We start from the raw sequence: 16,724 nt of genomic DNA, 5'->3' as shown, positions 1-16,724 counted from the left end.
GAATATATTTTGATATGAAGCTGTAAAACATACTATTATTGTTTTGTGATGCGTTTTTGCCCATTCAAAACAAATTTCATTTTTCAAAACATATTTCATAAGTTCTCCAAAGTCTTCTGGTTTAGTAAATATAAAATGTCAACACAAAAGCTCTTAAATGATTGCCTTAAATTATATCTGTTGACTTTTCATACTGCAGATTCCCGTAAGGCCAGTGAACTGTATTTGCACCTGTGACGCCAGCATGTTGGATGTTTACCACAGTTTAACCAAACAGTTCAACATGGAAGAGGCCTGTTTTAGAACCTTCTTTGTGTCTGTATAAACATGACGGCAGAATGTTAAATTGTGTACTGTTAAATTGGCTTTGTCTGCTATGAAACTGTTATATCACATGTGCACATTTTGATTGGTCATTCAAGGGTCAGTCTGAAAGATTAATGAATGCATGTCTTGGCTCAAGTTCAGCTTTGAACCTGGATGGAGGAGGACACCGTAAACAAAAAGAGCGAATGAGGAAAGAACTGGATTTTTTTTAGATGACTGGCCTCATTTTTTAGATGATGCCTCATATTTTTAGACTGAACACAAAGGAACCCGCCACACTGAAACGGGTGATGCACTGAATTTTTGTTCTTGTTTCAAATGTTTACATCGTTTCCACATGAATTACAGTGCAGTTTTGTCTTTCACTTTACTTGCTGCTGGCAATAATTGCTATATTCCATTAATGAGGAGATGATGTACAGTAGCATGCAAAAGTTTGAACATGGTTAAATGACATGTTTTGTTGATTTTTTTAAACGACAATAGGTCAGCACACCCTCTACACAGAACACATTTAAATATGTAACTTCTCTGCACAATCTCTATTTAGTTTGTTGAAAAAATATAACATAAAATATAAAATATATCATAAGTTTTCGCAATTTTTATGTTTTTTTTTTTCCGTATTTTTTCCAACAGTAAATGTATATTAAGATGTGCAGGACTGTGTTCTCTGTAGAGGCTGTGTTTACTTACCTTCACTTAGAAAATCAATAAAACAAGTCAACCTGGTCAAAATACATGGTTTGTTGATTTTCTAAGTGAAAGTAAGTTCACTCTATAGAGAACATGTTTGAATATGTTTTATTTATGTACTTAAACTCAGCACATCAATAGAAATTGTGCCTTAAAATGTGCAGAAACATAGCCACATTTAGGTGGATATGTTATTGTCTCTTAGAAAACCAAACCAACAAAAAAGTAGTTTGACTGGGGGTGTTCAAATTTTTGCATTCGACTTTAGCACTGATATTTCTTGTATGTGTAAGGCTCACTACCAACAACATGGATCATCAAAAACAGGAAAATACATTGTGGAACAAAACTAAATGTATATATCATTACAGTATCTATGTTGTTGCTGCTGGTGAATCTTCTCAATCTAACTTGATGGCGAGAAGACCTAAAAGTGAATATATCAATGGAGGAAATGGAGGAGGCGTGTAGTAAGGCCCAAAAACACACAGTTAATACTCATGTGAAAATACTTCAGTATAATTTGCTAATGTGAACTTACACATAAAAGCCAGAAAAGCTAAACAAATTCAATAGTAATATTCCAGGTACCGCTATAAAGTGTGGAAAAGCCAGGGGGATACTGTGGCATTGTATAGGGGACTTCAAGAAAATTACAAAGTTCTGGGCAAAAATGAAAAATATGATTGAAAACATTATATAATTCTTAACTAAAACCCCAAATTGTGCTATTTTAACTTGTATCCCCATAATAACTCACCCAAACAAGGAACAAATTCTAATAAATACATATTTGTTCCAAGTTAAAAGATTAATTCCCCACTCACAGAAGAATATACATAGACCTCAAGTGGGAAAATGGTTCTGCAAGTCTACTTTTTCGAAAGTATTTCAGAAAAAAGTGACATCCTTTTATTTATTTTGTTGAAAAAAATTCACTGAACATTTTACTCAGGGGAATGAATAATTTTTATGCTTTTGGAAGTCAATGATTATACTGCCATGCTGTATACAATGCTGTAGCATCTGTGTAAAACCAATATAAAATTACATCGGAAAGAGCTCTTGGGACTTTTTTGTTTTGTTGGCTTGTTTGTTTTGTAAATGTGCTGCAAACTATATCATATTGTAAAATGTTGTAATTTAATGTGTGCTTAATGTAAACCAAATAAATATGATGTAACAAAATACATACTACAAAATACTCACAATAGTGATGTACAACAACTGTGCTGAGCATTTTTAGGAGGAAACTTTAAAACGTAGGGCATAAAGTTTTATTGGGTATGACAGGAAATCAAGAACAATTATATACAGTTGCATGCAAAGGTTTGGGTACACCTGGTCAAATTAGGTTGGTTGATTTTCTAAATCACAGGAAGGAGCTTTAGGCCCTGTTTACACTTAACATGAAAATGCATCCCATATCTGTGTTTGTGATGGGAAAGTATTAAGTGAAATTAACACTGGCAGATAAATTTGCCTTTTTCAAGCATATTTCCTAAAACAAGTAGAACTGCCTATATAGTGAGATTTCTCTTAATAATTTAAGTTAATAAATGACTTTTTAAAAAGCAAAAAATGCATATAAATATTTGTTAAAGGCCTTCCCAATGGAAAACCAAAATTCCCCTGCTTTTTTTTAAATAAATGCTGGTGCAGTATGTAAACATTAACGTTAAAGTTTCAAAACGTACCATTTTGGATTCATCACTACAGCAGTTCAGCCCCACCCATTTTCACTGAAGTTATAAAGAGTGTTTCAGCCTGGATTGATTTTTGAATAAAGCATAATACCAGACTTAAAGGTACAGTGGTGTTAATCTTAAAGCCAGAAACAAGCCTGGTAAATTATAAGGGATTAAGAGAGGCTGGAAAATGGTCACATAAAAAAGAATTACTACTGTTTTTGGTACATAAACCCACACATGCATAAGTGGACCATAAGTGGAAGAATATAGGGTATTTTATAACGTTCTCAAAATGGGAAATGTTAGAAATATCAACTAGATTTAAGATTTCACTTGCCAAGATATCACTTTTTGCAGTGTAGATAGTTGCACCACTTGAGATCCCAGAGTCTCAACTGATTTAAAAATGTGTCTCCAGACAGCCCCATTCCTACCTTTAGCCCAGAGCCCCACAATCACTAAATCCGCCTCTTGTAGTTGGATCTGTATGTGGTAAAATGTTACTCTTTGACACCCTTTTGACACCCCTGTTCCACACCATGACGGGTCCACACCCAACCAAACTGCAGCACAGTATTTCAAAATAAGAAACCTTTGCTTGCATTGACTACATAAACTATCAGCTGAAACCTTCCAAGACGTGTAGAAGCAGTGTTGTCTGGGTTATAGCACCATCTACTGTCTGTACTTTGTTCTGATTGTTGTGTTAAATTTAAGCCACAGGCTCCTCTAGGAGTTTTAGGCTGAATCTCAAATGGCTCCCTACTCCCTATATAGTGCACTACATAGGTCACAAAAGTGTGGCTTTTACAGTCAAATAGTGCATTAAATGTCTGATAGGGAGACATGAAGCCTATTGCTGAATCCCAAATGTATCTCCTGGACATTTGATGTACGATTTAGGTGTAGAAGCCATCATTTCATGACTATGCAGTGCACTATATAGGGAGTAGGGAGCTGTTTGAGATTCACCCTTTGTGCTTTCCCTCCTCTAATAGAACCAGTTTAACTTAGAAAGAGCTTGTTAATCAGTCGATGAGTCAAATGAGGCGTGTTGAGAGCAGGGAAAGCACTAAAATGTGGATAAAACCTAAAACTGAATCACTGATCTAAGCTAATAAAAAAAAATTCACTTGTGCAAGACTGAACACACACCACAAAGACTAACTTAGTAACCTAATACTATAATGGCAGTTATGCCTGGTATGAGCAGAGCCTGTAGAGCAAGGGTTAAATTTAGAGCAGTGTTTCTCAACTTCAATTCCAGAGGCCTTGTTTAAGGTCAGTTTTTCCAGCTGCAACACACCTGATTCAGCTCATAAAGGACTTGAGCATAGATAACAGTGAGACAGATGTGAGAGAGACAGCGCACATACACAGTCGCATGCAAAGGTTTAGGCGCCCCTGGGCAAATGACATTTTGTTGATTTTCTAAGTGAAAATAGGTGCACATTCTCTATGAAGACCATACTTTTGCACGTTTTAATGCACAATTACTGTTTATTTGCTGAATTTAACATACTGGGAAAAATAAAACATAAAATGTAGCCTGTGCAAAAGTTATGGCACATTGTCTATTTTATGTTTTACATTTTATGTTTTATATGTTATATTTTAGTTTAGTGCCAACATAATGGGAAAAAATAGCATAAAAGCATTGTGCACTAAACTCGAAGACAATGCCATATTTAAGTTTCTTCTCTTGAGATATAACTTGAAGTAGTTCTTTTAAAATGGGTAGGTAGTATTGAAATTCTAATTATTACATTATTGAATGACATGGATGTTACATAATTAAATTCTTAATAGTAAAAAAGGAAGTGTTACTTATTTACATTTAGTTCTTACACATATCAGTGTAAAACATTTTTAGTCTGAAATGTAATAATTTAATGTGAACAATTCAATTCAATAATCAGAATTCCATTTGAATATGTAATAATTTCAGTTTCATCATTTTAAATTTAGTTTTTCACTTGTGAAAACTGAAATATCACATAAAAATCAAATTCATACCAGTAGATTGTTCCTTCCATTAAAGTGAACTGAGAAAAGCCGTTCTTACTACAGAGAACTGAATTATTATATACTTAAATAACATACAATTCCTTTTCCAATTCCTATTATTATGTTAAAATAGAATTAAACATTTTGAATTCCCTATTTTTACTAATACAAACAACTCTTTGTCCTTGTTCAAACTGAATGTCTGATATCAGAAAATGTAGAATAAATGGATTAAAAACATGTTTCTTTTGGCTTTATTGAGTTCATATATTCAGTTTCCTGAGAAATCCTGCTCTGTGAAGCCTGTTTCTGCCACTGAAGAAAATATGTAGCCATTTAGTGAGTCTAAACAATTAGAACATTTTCCATAATTATGACTTAGTATCTTAGAACAATGACTTAGTGTTTCATAATAATGAGAAAGTTTCTTATAATTGTGAGAATGTAAGGCAAAACTATGAGATGTCACAATTCTGAGATACTAAGTAATAATTTTGACATACTAAGTCATTGTTATGAGACACTAAATCATAATTATGAGAAGGTAAGTCATAATTATAAAATGCAAAGTCAGAATTATGATAAATTAATCAATAATTATGAGATACCAAGTCTTAACTACGACACAGTCATTATTATGAGATGCTAAGTCATAATTATGAAATACTAAGTAATAATTATGAGAATGTACATCATAATTATGAAATGCAGTGATAATTATGATACATTATGTAATAATTATGAGATTCTAAGTCAGAATTATGAGATGCCAAGTCATAACTATGACACAGTCATTATTATGAGATGTTAAGTCATAATTACGAGTTAGTACGTCGTAATTATGACATAGTAAGTCATTATAATGAGATGCTAAGTCATAATTACGAGATTTAATGTCATAATTATGAGACTGGATCTTATTATTATGAGATACTAAGTCACAAATATGTGAAAGTAAGTTATAATTATGCGATGCTACGTCATAATTATGAAATACTACGTCATATTTACGATATGCTATGTCATAATTATGAAGGACCAAGGCACAATTATGGAAATGTTTCTCTTTATTAATATTTACTAAACGGCTATACATATTTTTCACAGTTCACACCTTGTCTAAGCAAACGCGTGAGATTCCCATAAAAGAATGCTTTAAAACCGGCCTTATAAACACTCCCACTCGCAGCACGTATCACTCACGCCACGCTTGACGCACTGTGGGTCTGTGTGGTTTTGCTGTCAATCCGGAGGAATAACCAGAGCTGGCGGTAGATTTGCCGAAAAACATCCGCCAAAGTTTGCTAGAGCACATTATAGACGTGTTTATTGGACTGTTCTAACAACATCTTAATCCGCGTACTAAACAAAACGACAGAAATAGCATAATATTTGAAATGTTTTAGGTTTTTACGTCTGACAGGACGACGCGCATTAGCTAGCTTAGCTAGCTAGCTAACACACATTAGCTAGTTGGCTACCATGTAACGTTAATGAGAGAATCAGATACGCCGGACTGATGTGTCAGACAACAGGAATATAGCTAAAGGATTAAACTAAGTTAGCTATTGTCTGACCATGCAATCGGCACGTATAGGAGACCACTGCTTGGAAATAGTTGATATTTACAAAAGAGGACGAAAGTTGGTGGTCACTCATCATCCTTCGTCCTGGGAACCTTAAAAACTAGCTCATAAAGCACAAGAGCAGGTACGTATGGGGTAACTTACTGACTACGGATGGCTGTTTGTGTTCGTTTAAGATAAGCGAAATAAGTGAGATAAGGGTAAAACTACGTTTAGGCTTTGTCGAAAAACTAAACTATCACGTTAGTTTGTTTAACTTGGCTGCTGTCTCACTGACAGGTTATGCATAGCTACAGCTAACATTATCTGAGTTTGACAACACAATGTTAACTAGCCTAGCTAGGCTGCTCCCTAACAGAAACTATGACAAATAACACAAGACACTTTTCCGCAGACTTGATTTGTTCTGAGTTTGCGTCACCGGTTTCTGGTTTGCGCCAGGCATTCAGCCAGCTATGTGAGCCACTTAGGTTATATTTTGTAGGTAAAACCAGCTTGTGCTCAATAAAACAAACGTTAGCTGGCTAGCTGTTTGGCTAACCAGCTGTTTCCCAGTATTAAAGAAGTAGCGAAATTGATACTACAGACTCAGCAGAAGCAGCATGTTATCAGTGAGTTTGCCCTTGTTGAGTCTAAATATGACAAATGTTTAGTGACCTTCAGCGTTTCAGCCGTTACATGTCAATACATGTTACCGTTTACAACTAGCTATCATGTTCGTGCTAGCTTAAAAGCCAACGTCGGTGACTTTTGGTGCAAGCTGGGGCTAGTAGCGTTATGTTTGAAGGGTTGTTCTCTATACTGGACTCTGTAACTTGGTTAAGCTGTGTCATTTAAAGAAAGAGTCAGGGATGGCTAAGCAACAACAACATGGCAGCCCTGCTACTTATATTTTTTTAACAGTGAAGAAAGGTTGCCCTCATGGAGTTAGACGTCTCAGATTGCAGGAACCAGCTATACATAAAGAGTACCATTTAAAAGCTTTTACTTAAGTCAGAATAAGATATTTACATGGCGCAGTGACTGGTAATCGGTGTGACTAGGACTGTACAGTACATTTCTCATAAACACTTGTTTGTTGCTTTAAAGCTCAAATGTTGTTTATGTTGTGTGAAGAAGTCAGCCAGCGCAAGTTATCCTTGTCATTTTTTGTATTTTAAAGTGGATTGGCCACGCTGATTGTAGAATTGAATACTTTGAAGTACATTTACCCCAGTCAGCAATCTATTAATACAGGCTGTATAAACTATAATCAGAGACAGGCATATAGACCATATGAGAGAGAATATGCAGGTTGTATAGTTTGTTTGTGATTTAATTGTTATGCTTAATATGCATAGGGTTATTAATTGCTGCACCATATGTTACATGGATGAAATAATAATATATAATATAATAGTAATTATGACTATGCCAAAATAGCAGCCCATCTAATGAAATATGAACAATACAATAGTATAATAACGGGTTTGTAAAATTGTAAATGAGAGCTTGGGTCAAATAGTGTGCCGATCAGGCTTATCAGTATCAGCTCATGACTTCAGCGTGCTGCTGTGGTTTTCAAAAAATGCCACGCTGCCCTAGAAACTGTACTTTTGAGGCAAAGCAAAACAATAAGAAGCTTAGCCACAGGCATATTCTTGTCATTTTCACAAAGACCTATAGAATTCCTCTTTGTGGGCGACTGATTGAATTCTTCAGGAAACTTTGGTGTAGTTACAGTTACAGGGAACTGGCATAACTGGTTACTGACAAGTCCCAACAGTTTTTCTGAGCTTCTACTCTGTATGTACTTTATGCACCTGATGACCTTGTATTTCCTTTTTCTGTATGTCAAAACGCTGGGATACATGCTTTTGAAAGGAATTTCCAGTATGGGTGTTATGTATGGACACATTATTCATGACCACATGATAATACTCTTATCAGAAAAGCCATGGAGTGCAAACTGTTCTCTGTCTGCTTTCAACTTCCATTCTTTTCATGGCTTGTTATTGATTTATTCCATATCTAGAGCGGTTAAAGATGTGACCTCATTCAGCTGTGCAGCTACTCTGTTTCCTTTAATGTGACATCAGTGGATCAAATCTTCAGATTATCCATCAGTCTTGACCTCTTTCATACATGTGGTTGCAGTGAAACTCTTACATAAACGAACCATAGTGGGTGGGCACAACAGAGATGTCAGTCAGTATAGTTAGTTACTAGAGAAACTAGTCTGATGCATTTGATTGCTCTGGGAGCTACCTGACAAAGTTATTACATAAAGTAGTTATTAAATCATTTTACGATAGTTTAATTTAAGGTTTTGGTCCAAAATACATATATGGCAAAGAGGTACATGCTGGAATTCCCTTTTAACTAGTCTAGAATAAGCACCACTTTAGAAAGAATATTCATTAGGAAATAACCGAAGCACTCGTGCTAACAGCAGAAACGTTTTGATTAAAATCTAGGCAATAAGCCAGTGTCTATGTTTGTGTCAATTGAGGAGATTGTGGACTATGAGTATTTACCACAGAAACAATTGCACTTACCTATTAAATTGTCATTTTAAAACTTTTAATACTTCGTTAACCCCTTAAAACCCCAGGCTTATTACGTAGTACAGCTTATTATGCAGTAACTACATGGACTACAATGCAAACTACACTCTTAAAAATGATGGTTCTTCAAGGGTTCTTTAGTAAAGAAAATGGTTCCATATAGATCCGTGAACACTCAAAGAACCTTTTGCATAATCAGGTGGTTCTTTACATTGTAAAAGCGTTGATGGAGAACCTTTTTGAAAAGAGCTCTACATAGCACCAAAAGGGCTCTTCTATCCTTACAAGTTTGACATTATAACAGTAGAAGAACCCTTTTGTGTGCTGCTTAAAATCCTCACCAAAAAGGCTCCAAGTAGAACCACGTACAACACATTCTCCGTCAGTCTGAAGAACCATTTAACGATGCAAAGAACCCTCTAATCATGCAAAGGGCTCTTTGAGCGTTCATGGTTCTATATGGAAACATTTTCTTTACTAAAGAACCCTTAAAGAACCATCTTTTTGGTTCTTTGGTTCAAGTGTGCAGCTCCACTGTTCTTATGTTATAGAAGTGTGTGGTAAAACATTGGGCCTGCCGGTGGGCCCTGGCCATTTAAGGGGTTAATATCATTACAGCTAAGCTTCAGGCCTAATCATTATACTAATAACAGCACACTGATTTAATCTAAACTGCTAATAAAAGGAATGATTTAAAAATTAGTTGGATTAATAATAATATGCTCCCTTAAGCATGAGGCCCTTTAAATCTTGGACAGTGAGATTGCAATGACTCATTTATTTTCTCATGTCGTGGAAACTACCTTATTTACTCCATCTGTCTTCTTCGCTCCCCTTTTTTCCAGTAGATGGTGGAAAAACAAACGTCAACAAGCTCACACCATTTCATTATTAAAAGGTTGAGTTTGTCTAGTGTTACTCTCTTTATCAGTGATTGTTGTGCTGCCACTGTTTTGCTAAACAAAACACCACCTCCACGGTGTAGAAGGTGCCTGCCTTCTGCACCATGAGTGCCAAAAGGTTGTGAATGCACAAGGCCATTTTTTTTAATAGTAATATTAGATACAACTGAAAGAGAAAGTGGAATGAATTCTGTTTATTTATGAATAAATTCTTGTTCTCCAGTTTCTGAAGTGCAGATGTTGTACTGTTCTCATAATATGCGTCATGGTTTCAGGAGTAATGTTCTTAGCACCCTTGAATTTGCAAAGATCTGCATTACTCAAACGCAGCTTCATTGTGACAGGCAGATGTTACAGACAAATATTAATAAAAGTCACATGGACACTGTTGAGGTTTATAGCAGTGATTTAAGTGAGGTTAGTTTGGTGGGTGAAATGCTTTATATATGACAGGTGGTACCTCTTAAGTGATCTTTTGATGATGGCATGACAGCAGTCGCACTCAGAACTGAACTGATTATTATATAATCCTTTTTTATATATATTATATATATATATATATATTAATAGTTCATTCTGGATGGGGCTCACAATCGATTACATTAGTAATCATGTAATGTACCAAGTATTCTGACGATTAATCAAGTGCTTTTTAGGTCAAGCAGTAAAAATGGGCTTAATTGAACAGTAATGTACTGTGCAGAGCATATTAAAGATTCCAATTTGTTGTACTGAAAAAGATTAAAAAAAAAAATCACAAAAAATGCATTTAAAATTTCCACTGTGACAAGCCTCGGTGCTGTGGGTCTGAGAGGGTGTATAACAAGAAGCCATTACTGAGGAAAAAAAAGGAGGGAAGAAAGAAGAAAATTTGCAAAGTTCTCAACATTATTGAATGTGTTGGGGATTATTTGGATTGTGAGAAGCAGGACACACAACAAGCTTCTAAGGCTGAACTTGAGGTGTGCAAAAAATGTCCTCCTTTGAAAAAACTGAAAGCAAAGCTTGTGAAGAAATGGACGTTGTGGGAAAGGCAAAGGATGGACACACTAAATACTGAAAATTGTGACATTATATTTAGCTCGAGGCTTTTTTTTAATTCTGCTAAATTATTTTTTTTCTTTTTTCACTGATGTTGAAAAATGAATAACTTGTACTTAATGGCTGTTTTGACTGGAAGTTAAATAAATGAGGAGTTATTTCTGACTTTTGCACAGAACTGTACAACTATAAATATTGTCAGTCATGGCTTACAGATTTCCATGTACTGAATGCAGAGGACACCCTTGTTCCTGCTGCAACATATCATTTATTTTTATGGATGTTTTGAGATTTTTTAGGCTGTTTAGGCTAACCACTTTCATAGCCTTTCCAGTAACTGTATTTAGTTATTTAATTGTTATGGCAGGCTGGTTTGTGCACCAGTTGGCTGTGAATAGTAATTCTGCTGCAGGGAAAGTCATTCGTAGTACTCTCTTATGGGCCTACAGATATCTGTGTCTCATTTTGTGACACTACATTATTGTTTTTGCAAATGATGTAACAAATTACTAGTTAACAAACTGCCATATTAGTTGTTGGAGTTTTATTTTGAAACAAATGGTAGCTTTATCTTGAGACTTTTGAAATATGCAAGTTAATGATTTTTTTTTTGTCTGTTAGGGTGGCCATAATAGCCATATGATGGATGGTTATGAACTTTAGCAGGCAGACAGAAAGCCATGGAGGAGGTTGAGCAAGCTACTTCTGAGGTGAAGACTGAACCCCTGGCTGAGCTGACCGTGGTGCAGGGGGCCATGGCATTAACTGAGCTTCTGGAAGGTGAGCAGTCTCCCCAGCATGACCTCAGCTTTCCTCATGTCAATGAAGACACATCCTGGTTAATGGTTCATGAAGGAGAGTCAACCTCCTCTGACTGTGGAGGAACATCAGACCTTCAGGAGTTAGGTTCTGCCTCAGGCGAGGAAGGAGAAGGAGAAGGCAGTGAGGTCTCGGACACACTAGGGACAGGAGTATCACCCATCAGCAAGGGATCATGGGAAACAAGTCTTCAGAATGGGGATGAAGTTGACAAGGATAAACAGCAGAATAGCAGCCCTCCTGTAACAGGCAGCACATTCCCAGGTAAAGAGGTGTCCAGAAGGACTTGATGATGTCACATACACCACAATGATATGCCTTAACAAAATGAGATCTCATTTTCATAATGAAATCTCATAATGAATGCAACTGAAAACAATTGAATGCATAATGAAATCTCAGTTTTTACCACAATTTGATTTATTTTGGTACGATTAAGGATTATATTTGAACATAAGTTGATGCACTTAAGCTGTTGGAACTGTTTACACACTAGTCAGATTTAGATAATAAATATAACGCACCAGGCTTTTTAGGATTTAAAAATAGCTTAAGAAATCATTTTTGGCCAAAAAATAAGCACATACTTTGTTGAATAACATTCTAGTAGAATATACTGTGCTTATATTATGCTGTGTTATTCCACTGTGTACCAAAGAGGTACATTATTAAAAACATATTGCCAGTTAAGGAAATGAAAATAGGTCAATAAATGCACGTTTTGTTTTTCAAATATGTAAAAAGAATATTAATACAGTTCTTTTGTACAAATGACACATTGCCACTGCAGGATTTTGCTCACTTTAGAATGTCCATTAGAGTTGTTGCAGTATTTTTAATGTTTTTCTCTTTCTCAGACCCATCGGAGACCTCCTCTCTCTCGCTGTCTGATCAGTTGAGGTTGGGCCGGGATGACTCTGATGGTACAGTACTGAATGTGGAGTGCAGGATATGCGGGGACAAAGCTTCGGGTTTCCACTATGGTGTGCATGCCTGTGAGGGTTGCAAGGTACCTGTTTAATCTCCCTACTACTTAAAACAACTGAGGTACCAGCCTAATCTCTCAGTTGTCGATTACCACCAGAACACTTTGTATGCCCAGTTTTTCTTTAGGAAGGGCCGATGAAGGCTGTGAAGATGGCAGAATATTAGGTGAAAATCGCAAGATACATTCACAGAATATTTGGCTTAAAAATGGTTAGCAAGCCCAGCATTTGTAATGTGTGACTGCAGTCAGGCAGTGTGTATATTTGTTCGTATTGCCGGTGATAATAGCTTCAGAGTTCATAGTCTTGTGGTGCGAGACATGAGATTGAGAATGTAGTGAGAATGTCTGGTGACAACTATGAAAAATTTTGTCTGAAATGTGGGTGGGACCGTAGACTTATTAGTGTTGGTACAAACAGATTGTGAAATATCAAAACCAGCCCAATGATTTGTGAAGGTGGAGCTCAATGTAGGGACAGAGCCTGTTTATGGAGAGCCTGCTCGTTCTCCCATTATACCCAAAAACATGACTGCAAAATGCTAAAAGTACTGAAGTGAATGGAAGTGAATGGAGCTAAACAGCTAAACATGAAATATCAAATGTTTCTAGCCGTTTAAACCAGAACTGTCTTTAATTTTGGAAAGTAGAAGGATGTATTCCATTAAAAAAAATCTAAGAAACCCTACCAGGAAATATCTGTTTTTCTATGGCAAAAGGTTTCTGACAATAGGCTGCTTGCATTTCTGTGTTGGTTGGCATGCCGATTACCTCATTGGCTAAGTAGAGCCCTCTTTTTGTGGTGAAATTATCTGCAATTCAGCACTAGAAGTTTACAAGTTGTCCCCAGACTTGTGTGCTTGCTACAAGATCACGTCTAGCGCAAGACTACAGAGTTAACAGAATGATTAGTAGGTTATCCTCAGAGTAATGATAGGTTATCATGCTGCATTCCTGATAGATTTACTTGATTACAAAAGTGAATATTCAAAGATTCATATAGAAAAGTTAATACAGGAAAAATAATGTTGTGGTGTGGACAGAGGGAGCAACCACAGCCTATAAACAACTTTTAACAGAATGAGTATAATTTGAAGGTGATTTATGTTCATAATAAATTTAAGTCTGAAGTCTGTACAAACTTACTAACCCACACTGTGGTGTCACAAGTAGTTTGATGTGTACTATGTTTGTAATGTAGTAAGTGTAAGTGAACTGTGCAGACAGGTGTTTTTTGTATACCCGTACATTTGCATGTTTTTCTATTTGACAGGGATTTTTCAGACGCACCATTCGTATGAAGATAGAGTATGACCGTTGTGAGCGCACCTGCAAAATTCAAAAGAAGAGTCGCAATAAGTGCCAATATTGTCGCTTCCAGAAGTGCCTGGCTCTTGGCATGTCCCATGATGGTGAGAAATTTTCAGTCAAATAAGGATAATGAAATCTGTAGGGGAAAAAAGTGAGTTTGGCCATTGGTAAATTTTAAGAGGGGCTATGTTTAGCTTTGTTTTAGAATAATCTTTTGCTTCATATACTTTCTTTACATGTTTTGGAGATGTTAAGTACTGAAAATATAGTCATAGTGTTGGTCGCAGTGTGTACAAATGACAGACCCTTTAAGTTTCCCTTCATCATGTTATTATCTACCTGGTTGTTGCCAAATAGTTTTGAGGTAGGGAATGTGCTGGAAATCAAAATCTGCATGCAGATGATTTTAATCCTGTTTTTGTAATGCCACAGCTATTCGGTATGGGCGCATGCCTGAGGCAGAGAAGAAGAAGCTAGTGGCAGGGCTGCTGGCTGGAGAGAAGAGTCTGCTAAACCCTGGAGGCTCTGATCTCAAGACTTTGGCCAAGCACGTCAATACAGCCTACCTTAAGAATCTCAGCATGACCAAGAAAAAAGCACGAAGCATCCTCACTGGCAAGACCAGCTGCACACCGGTATTTTAACCTTTTGTGTTCATTGGGTGTAGAACTAATTTAATTGTTATTTGTAGCTTGTTTTGTGTGTGTGTGTGTGTGTGTGTGTGTGTGATTAAACATTTGACTGTGTTAAGAATTTGACTTTACATGATGAGATACTGATAAATGTTATGTTATACGGGTTCCTGTTTAGTAGCAGTATAATTTAACTTGAGTCTATATGGGCAACCACCTCAGAATACGTGCTGATCATCGTCATTTTTTTTTTTTCTTGTGGCATTGGCTAATTTCAATCTTCCTCTGCCTGCAGCCCTTTGTGATTCATGATATGGACTCTTTGTGGCAAGCTGAGAACGGCTTAGTCTGGAACCAGTTGAATGGTGCACCCCCAAACAAAGAAATTGGAGTCCATGTTTTTTACCGCTGCCAGTGCACCACAGTGGAAACCGTTCGAGAGCTCACAGAATTTGCCAAAAACATCCCTGGCTTTATAGATCTCTACCTCAATGATCAGGTATAAATAGTGTAGTAGTTCTTGCCCATCATGGGTCTAGGTGTTACAGAAGAACGTAAACAGAATTCATGGTACATTGTTTAACCTTTTTTTTTCCCCCTGGCACTTAATGTATTCCCTGTCCTTCTCATTTTTCAGGTAACCCTGTTAAAGTATGGTGTCCATGAGGCTATTTTTGCAATGCTGCCATCCCTAATGAATAAAGATGGACTTCTGGTAGCCAATGGGAAGGGCTTTGTGACAAGAGAGTTTTTACGTAGTCTACGTAAACCCTTCAGTGAAATTATGGAGCCCAAGTTTGAGTTTGCTGTGAAGTTCAACGCCCTGGAGCTGGATGACAGTGACCTGGCTTTGTTTGTGGCGTCTATCATATTGTGCGGAGGTGAGAGTTTAAACAGTGTCAACGGTGATGCAAGGGTGACGGTGAATAGTAGGTGTACACCAATATGCAAAACCTAGAGTTCATGCCAGTAATGTATAATATCAGGTCAGGAACCTTCTTAATCAATTCTGGCTTTATTTCACAAGTTTTACAGATTGTTTTATAGAAAAATCTCTTTTCTATAAAAAAGTCATCTAAATGTTCTGTAGTCAAAAACAGAAAGTCATTCTGTACAGGGTGTCAAGTGTTTGGAACACGAGCTGATCAATGTATCATTGTATCTGCATTCAACAGAGTATTAATTCTTAACAAGTGTTATGCCCATTATTTGCTCTCAAAAAGGTTTTTGTCTGCTGGCTTTATGAAACTGTGCCTTAAAGAATACTTAAATGATGAGTTATACTTTTCTTTGGAATCTTCTCAGTTGAGATATATGGCTCTATGCTCTGTCTCCCTGTCTAGACCGTCCTGGACTCATGAATGTGAAGCAGGTAGAGCAGATCCAGGACAGCATCCTCCAGGCCCTGAACCAGCACTTGCGGGTACACCATCCTGATTTGCCTCACCTCTTCCCCAAACTGCTGCAGAAGATGGCTGACCTTCGGCAGCTGGTCACCGAGAACGCTCAGCTGGTCCAAATGATTAAAAAGACTGAATCTGAGACCTCCCTCCATCCACTTCTACAAGAAATATACAAGGACATGTACTAAGTCTTACGGCTTAGTAGACTCTTAACCTGGACTGAAAGACATGTATATTGTACACAGGTCTTCGTGGTGCGGTAGACACCATGAGATTTTTATATAGACTGCTATGGAGTTTTACAAATACTGTATTTGAAAACTGACTTTTTCTTAGGGAGAAGGTTTGTGGGTTTTTTTTGTTTTCCTTTTTTTCATAATAAATCTTAATTTTGTCATTAAGGTCCATCTTGCTTTCCACCTGGTCAACAGCATGGAGATATCACAAAATAACCCCAAAATCTAACAGTATTCTAACTAAGATGTGTGTTATGTAGACACCCAATGATTTTCTGAAATAGACTTTAGTAAAACTTAACATAGTTTCTATAGAACGTTTTGCATTGTGCATTTATCAAGGCTGCCACACACACTTTTAGAAGAGTCCCTTTATTTGCCCATTCATGAATTTAGTCAAGGCCACCAGTATCAAACTCAGTGCCAGAGTGTTATAGAAACATTGTTTGAATCAAATGTTCTTGCTTGTCCACAACTTCTTTGTTGCTTTGAAAGTAAATACTGAGTTCATTTTGTGTTTCCCTAACATGCACACTGCTAAA

General features: G+C 36.6%; 1 protein-coding gene across 1 annotated transcript; it reads left to right on the top strand.

The window, feature by feature from the left end:
• The first annotated feature begins 5,932 nt into the window (after nt 1-5,932).
• Nucleotides 5,933-16,548, top strand: ppardb (peroxisome proliferator-activated receptor delta b). Its single transcript, XM_036578404.1, has 8 exons — nt 5,933-6,431; nt 11,418-11,879; nt 12,473-12,624; nt 13,874-14,012; nt 14,344-14,546; nt 14,839-15,042; nt 15,181-15,424; nt 15,887-16,548. The coding sequence occupies exons 2-8, from the start codon at nt 11,477-11,479 to the stop codon at nt 16,132-16,134; spliced, it is 1,593 nt and encodes a 530-aa protein (XP_036434297.1). The 5' UTR covers nt 5,933-6,431; nt 11,418-11,476; the 3' UTR covers nt 16,135-16,548.
• The last annotated feature ends 176 nt before the right edge of the window (nt 16,549-16,724 follow it).

Source organism: Colossoma macropomum, unplaced genomic scaffold (genome assembly GCF_904425465.1).
Source record: "Colossoma macropomum unplaced genomic scaffold, Colossoma_macropomum, whole genome shotgun sequence".
Taxonomy (NCBI): domain Eukaryota; kingdom Metazoa; phylum Chordata; class Actinopteri; order Characiformes; family Serrasalmidae; genus Colossoma; species Colossoma macropomum.
The sequence above is the reverse complement of the archived record's forward strand: the minus strand, read 5'-3'. Positions and strand labels throughout refer to the sequence as shown.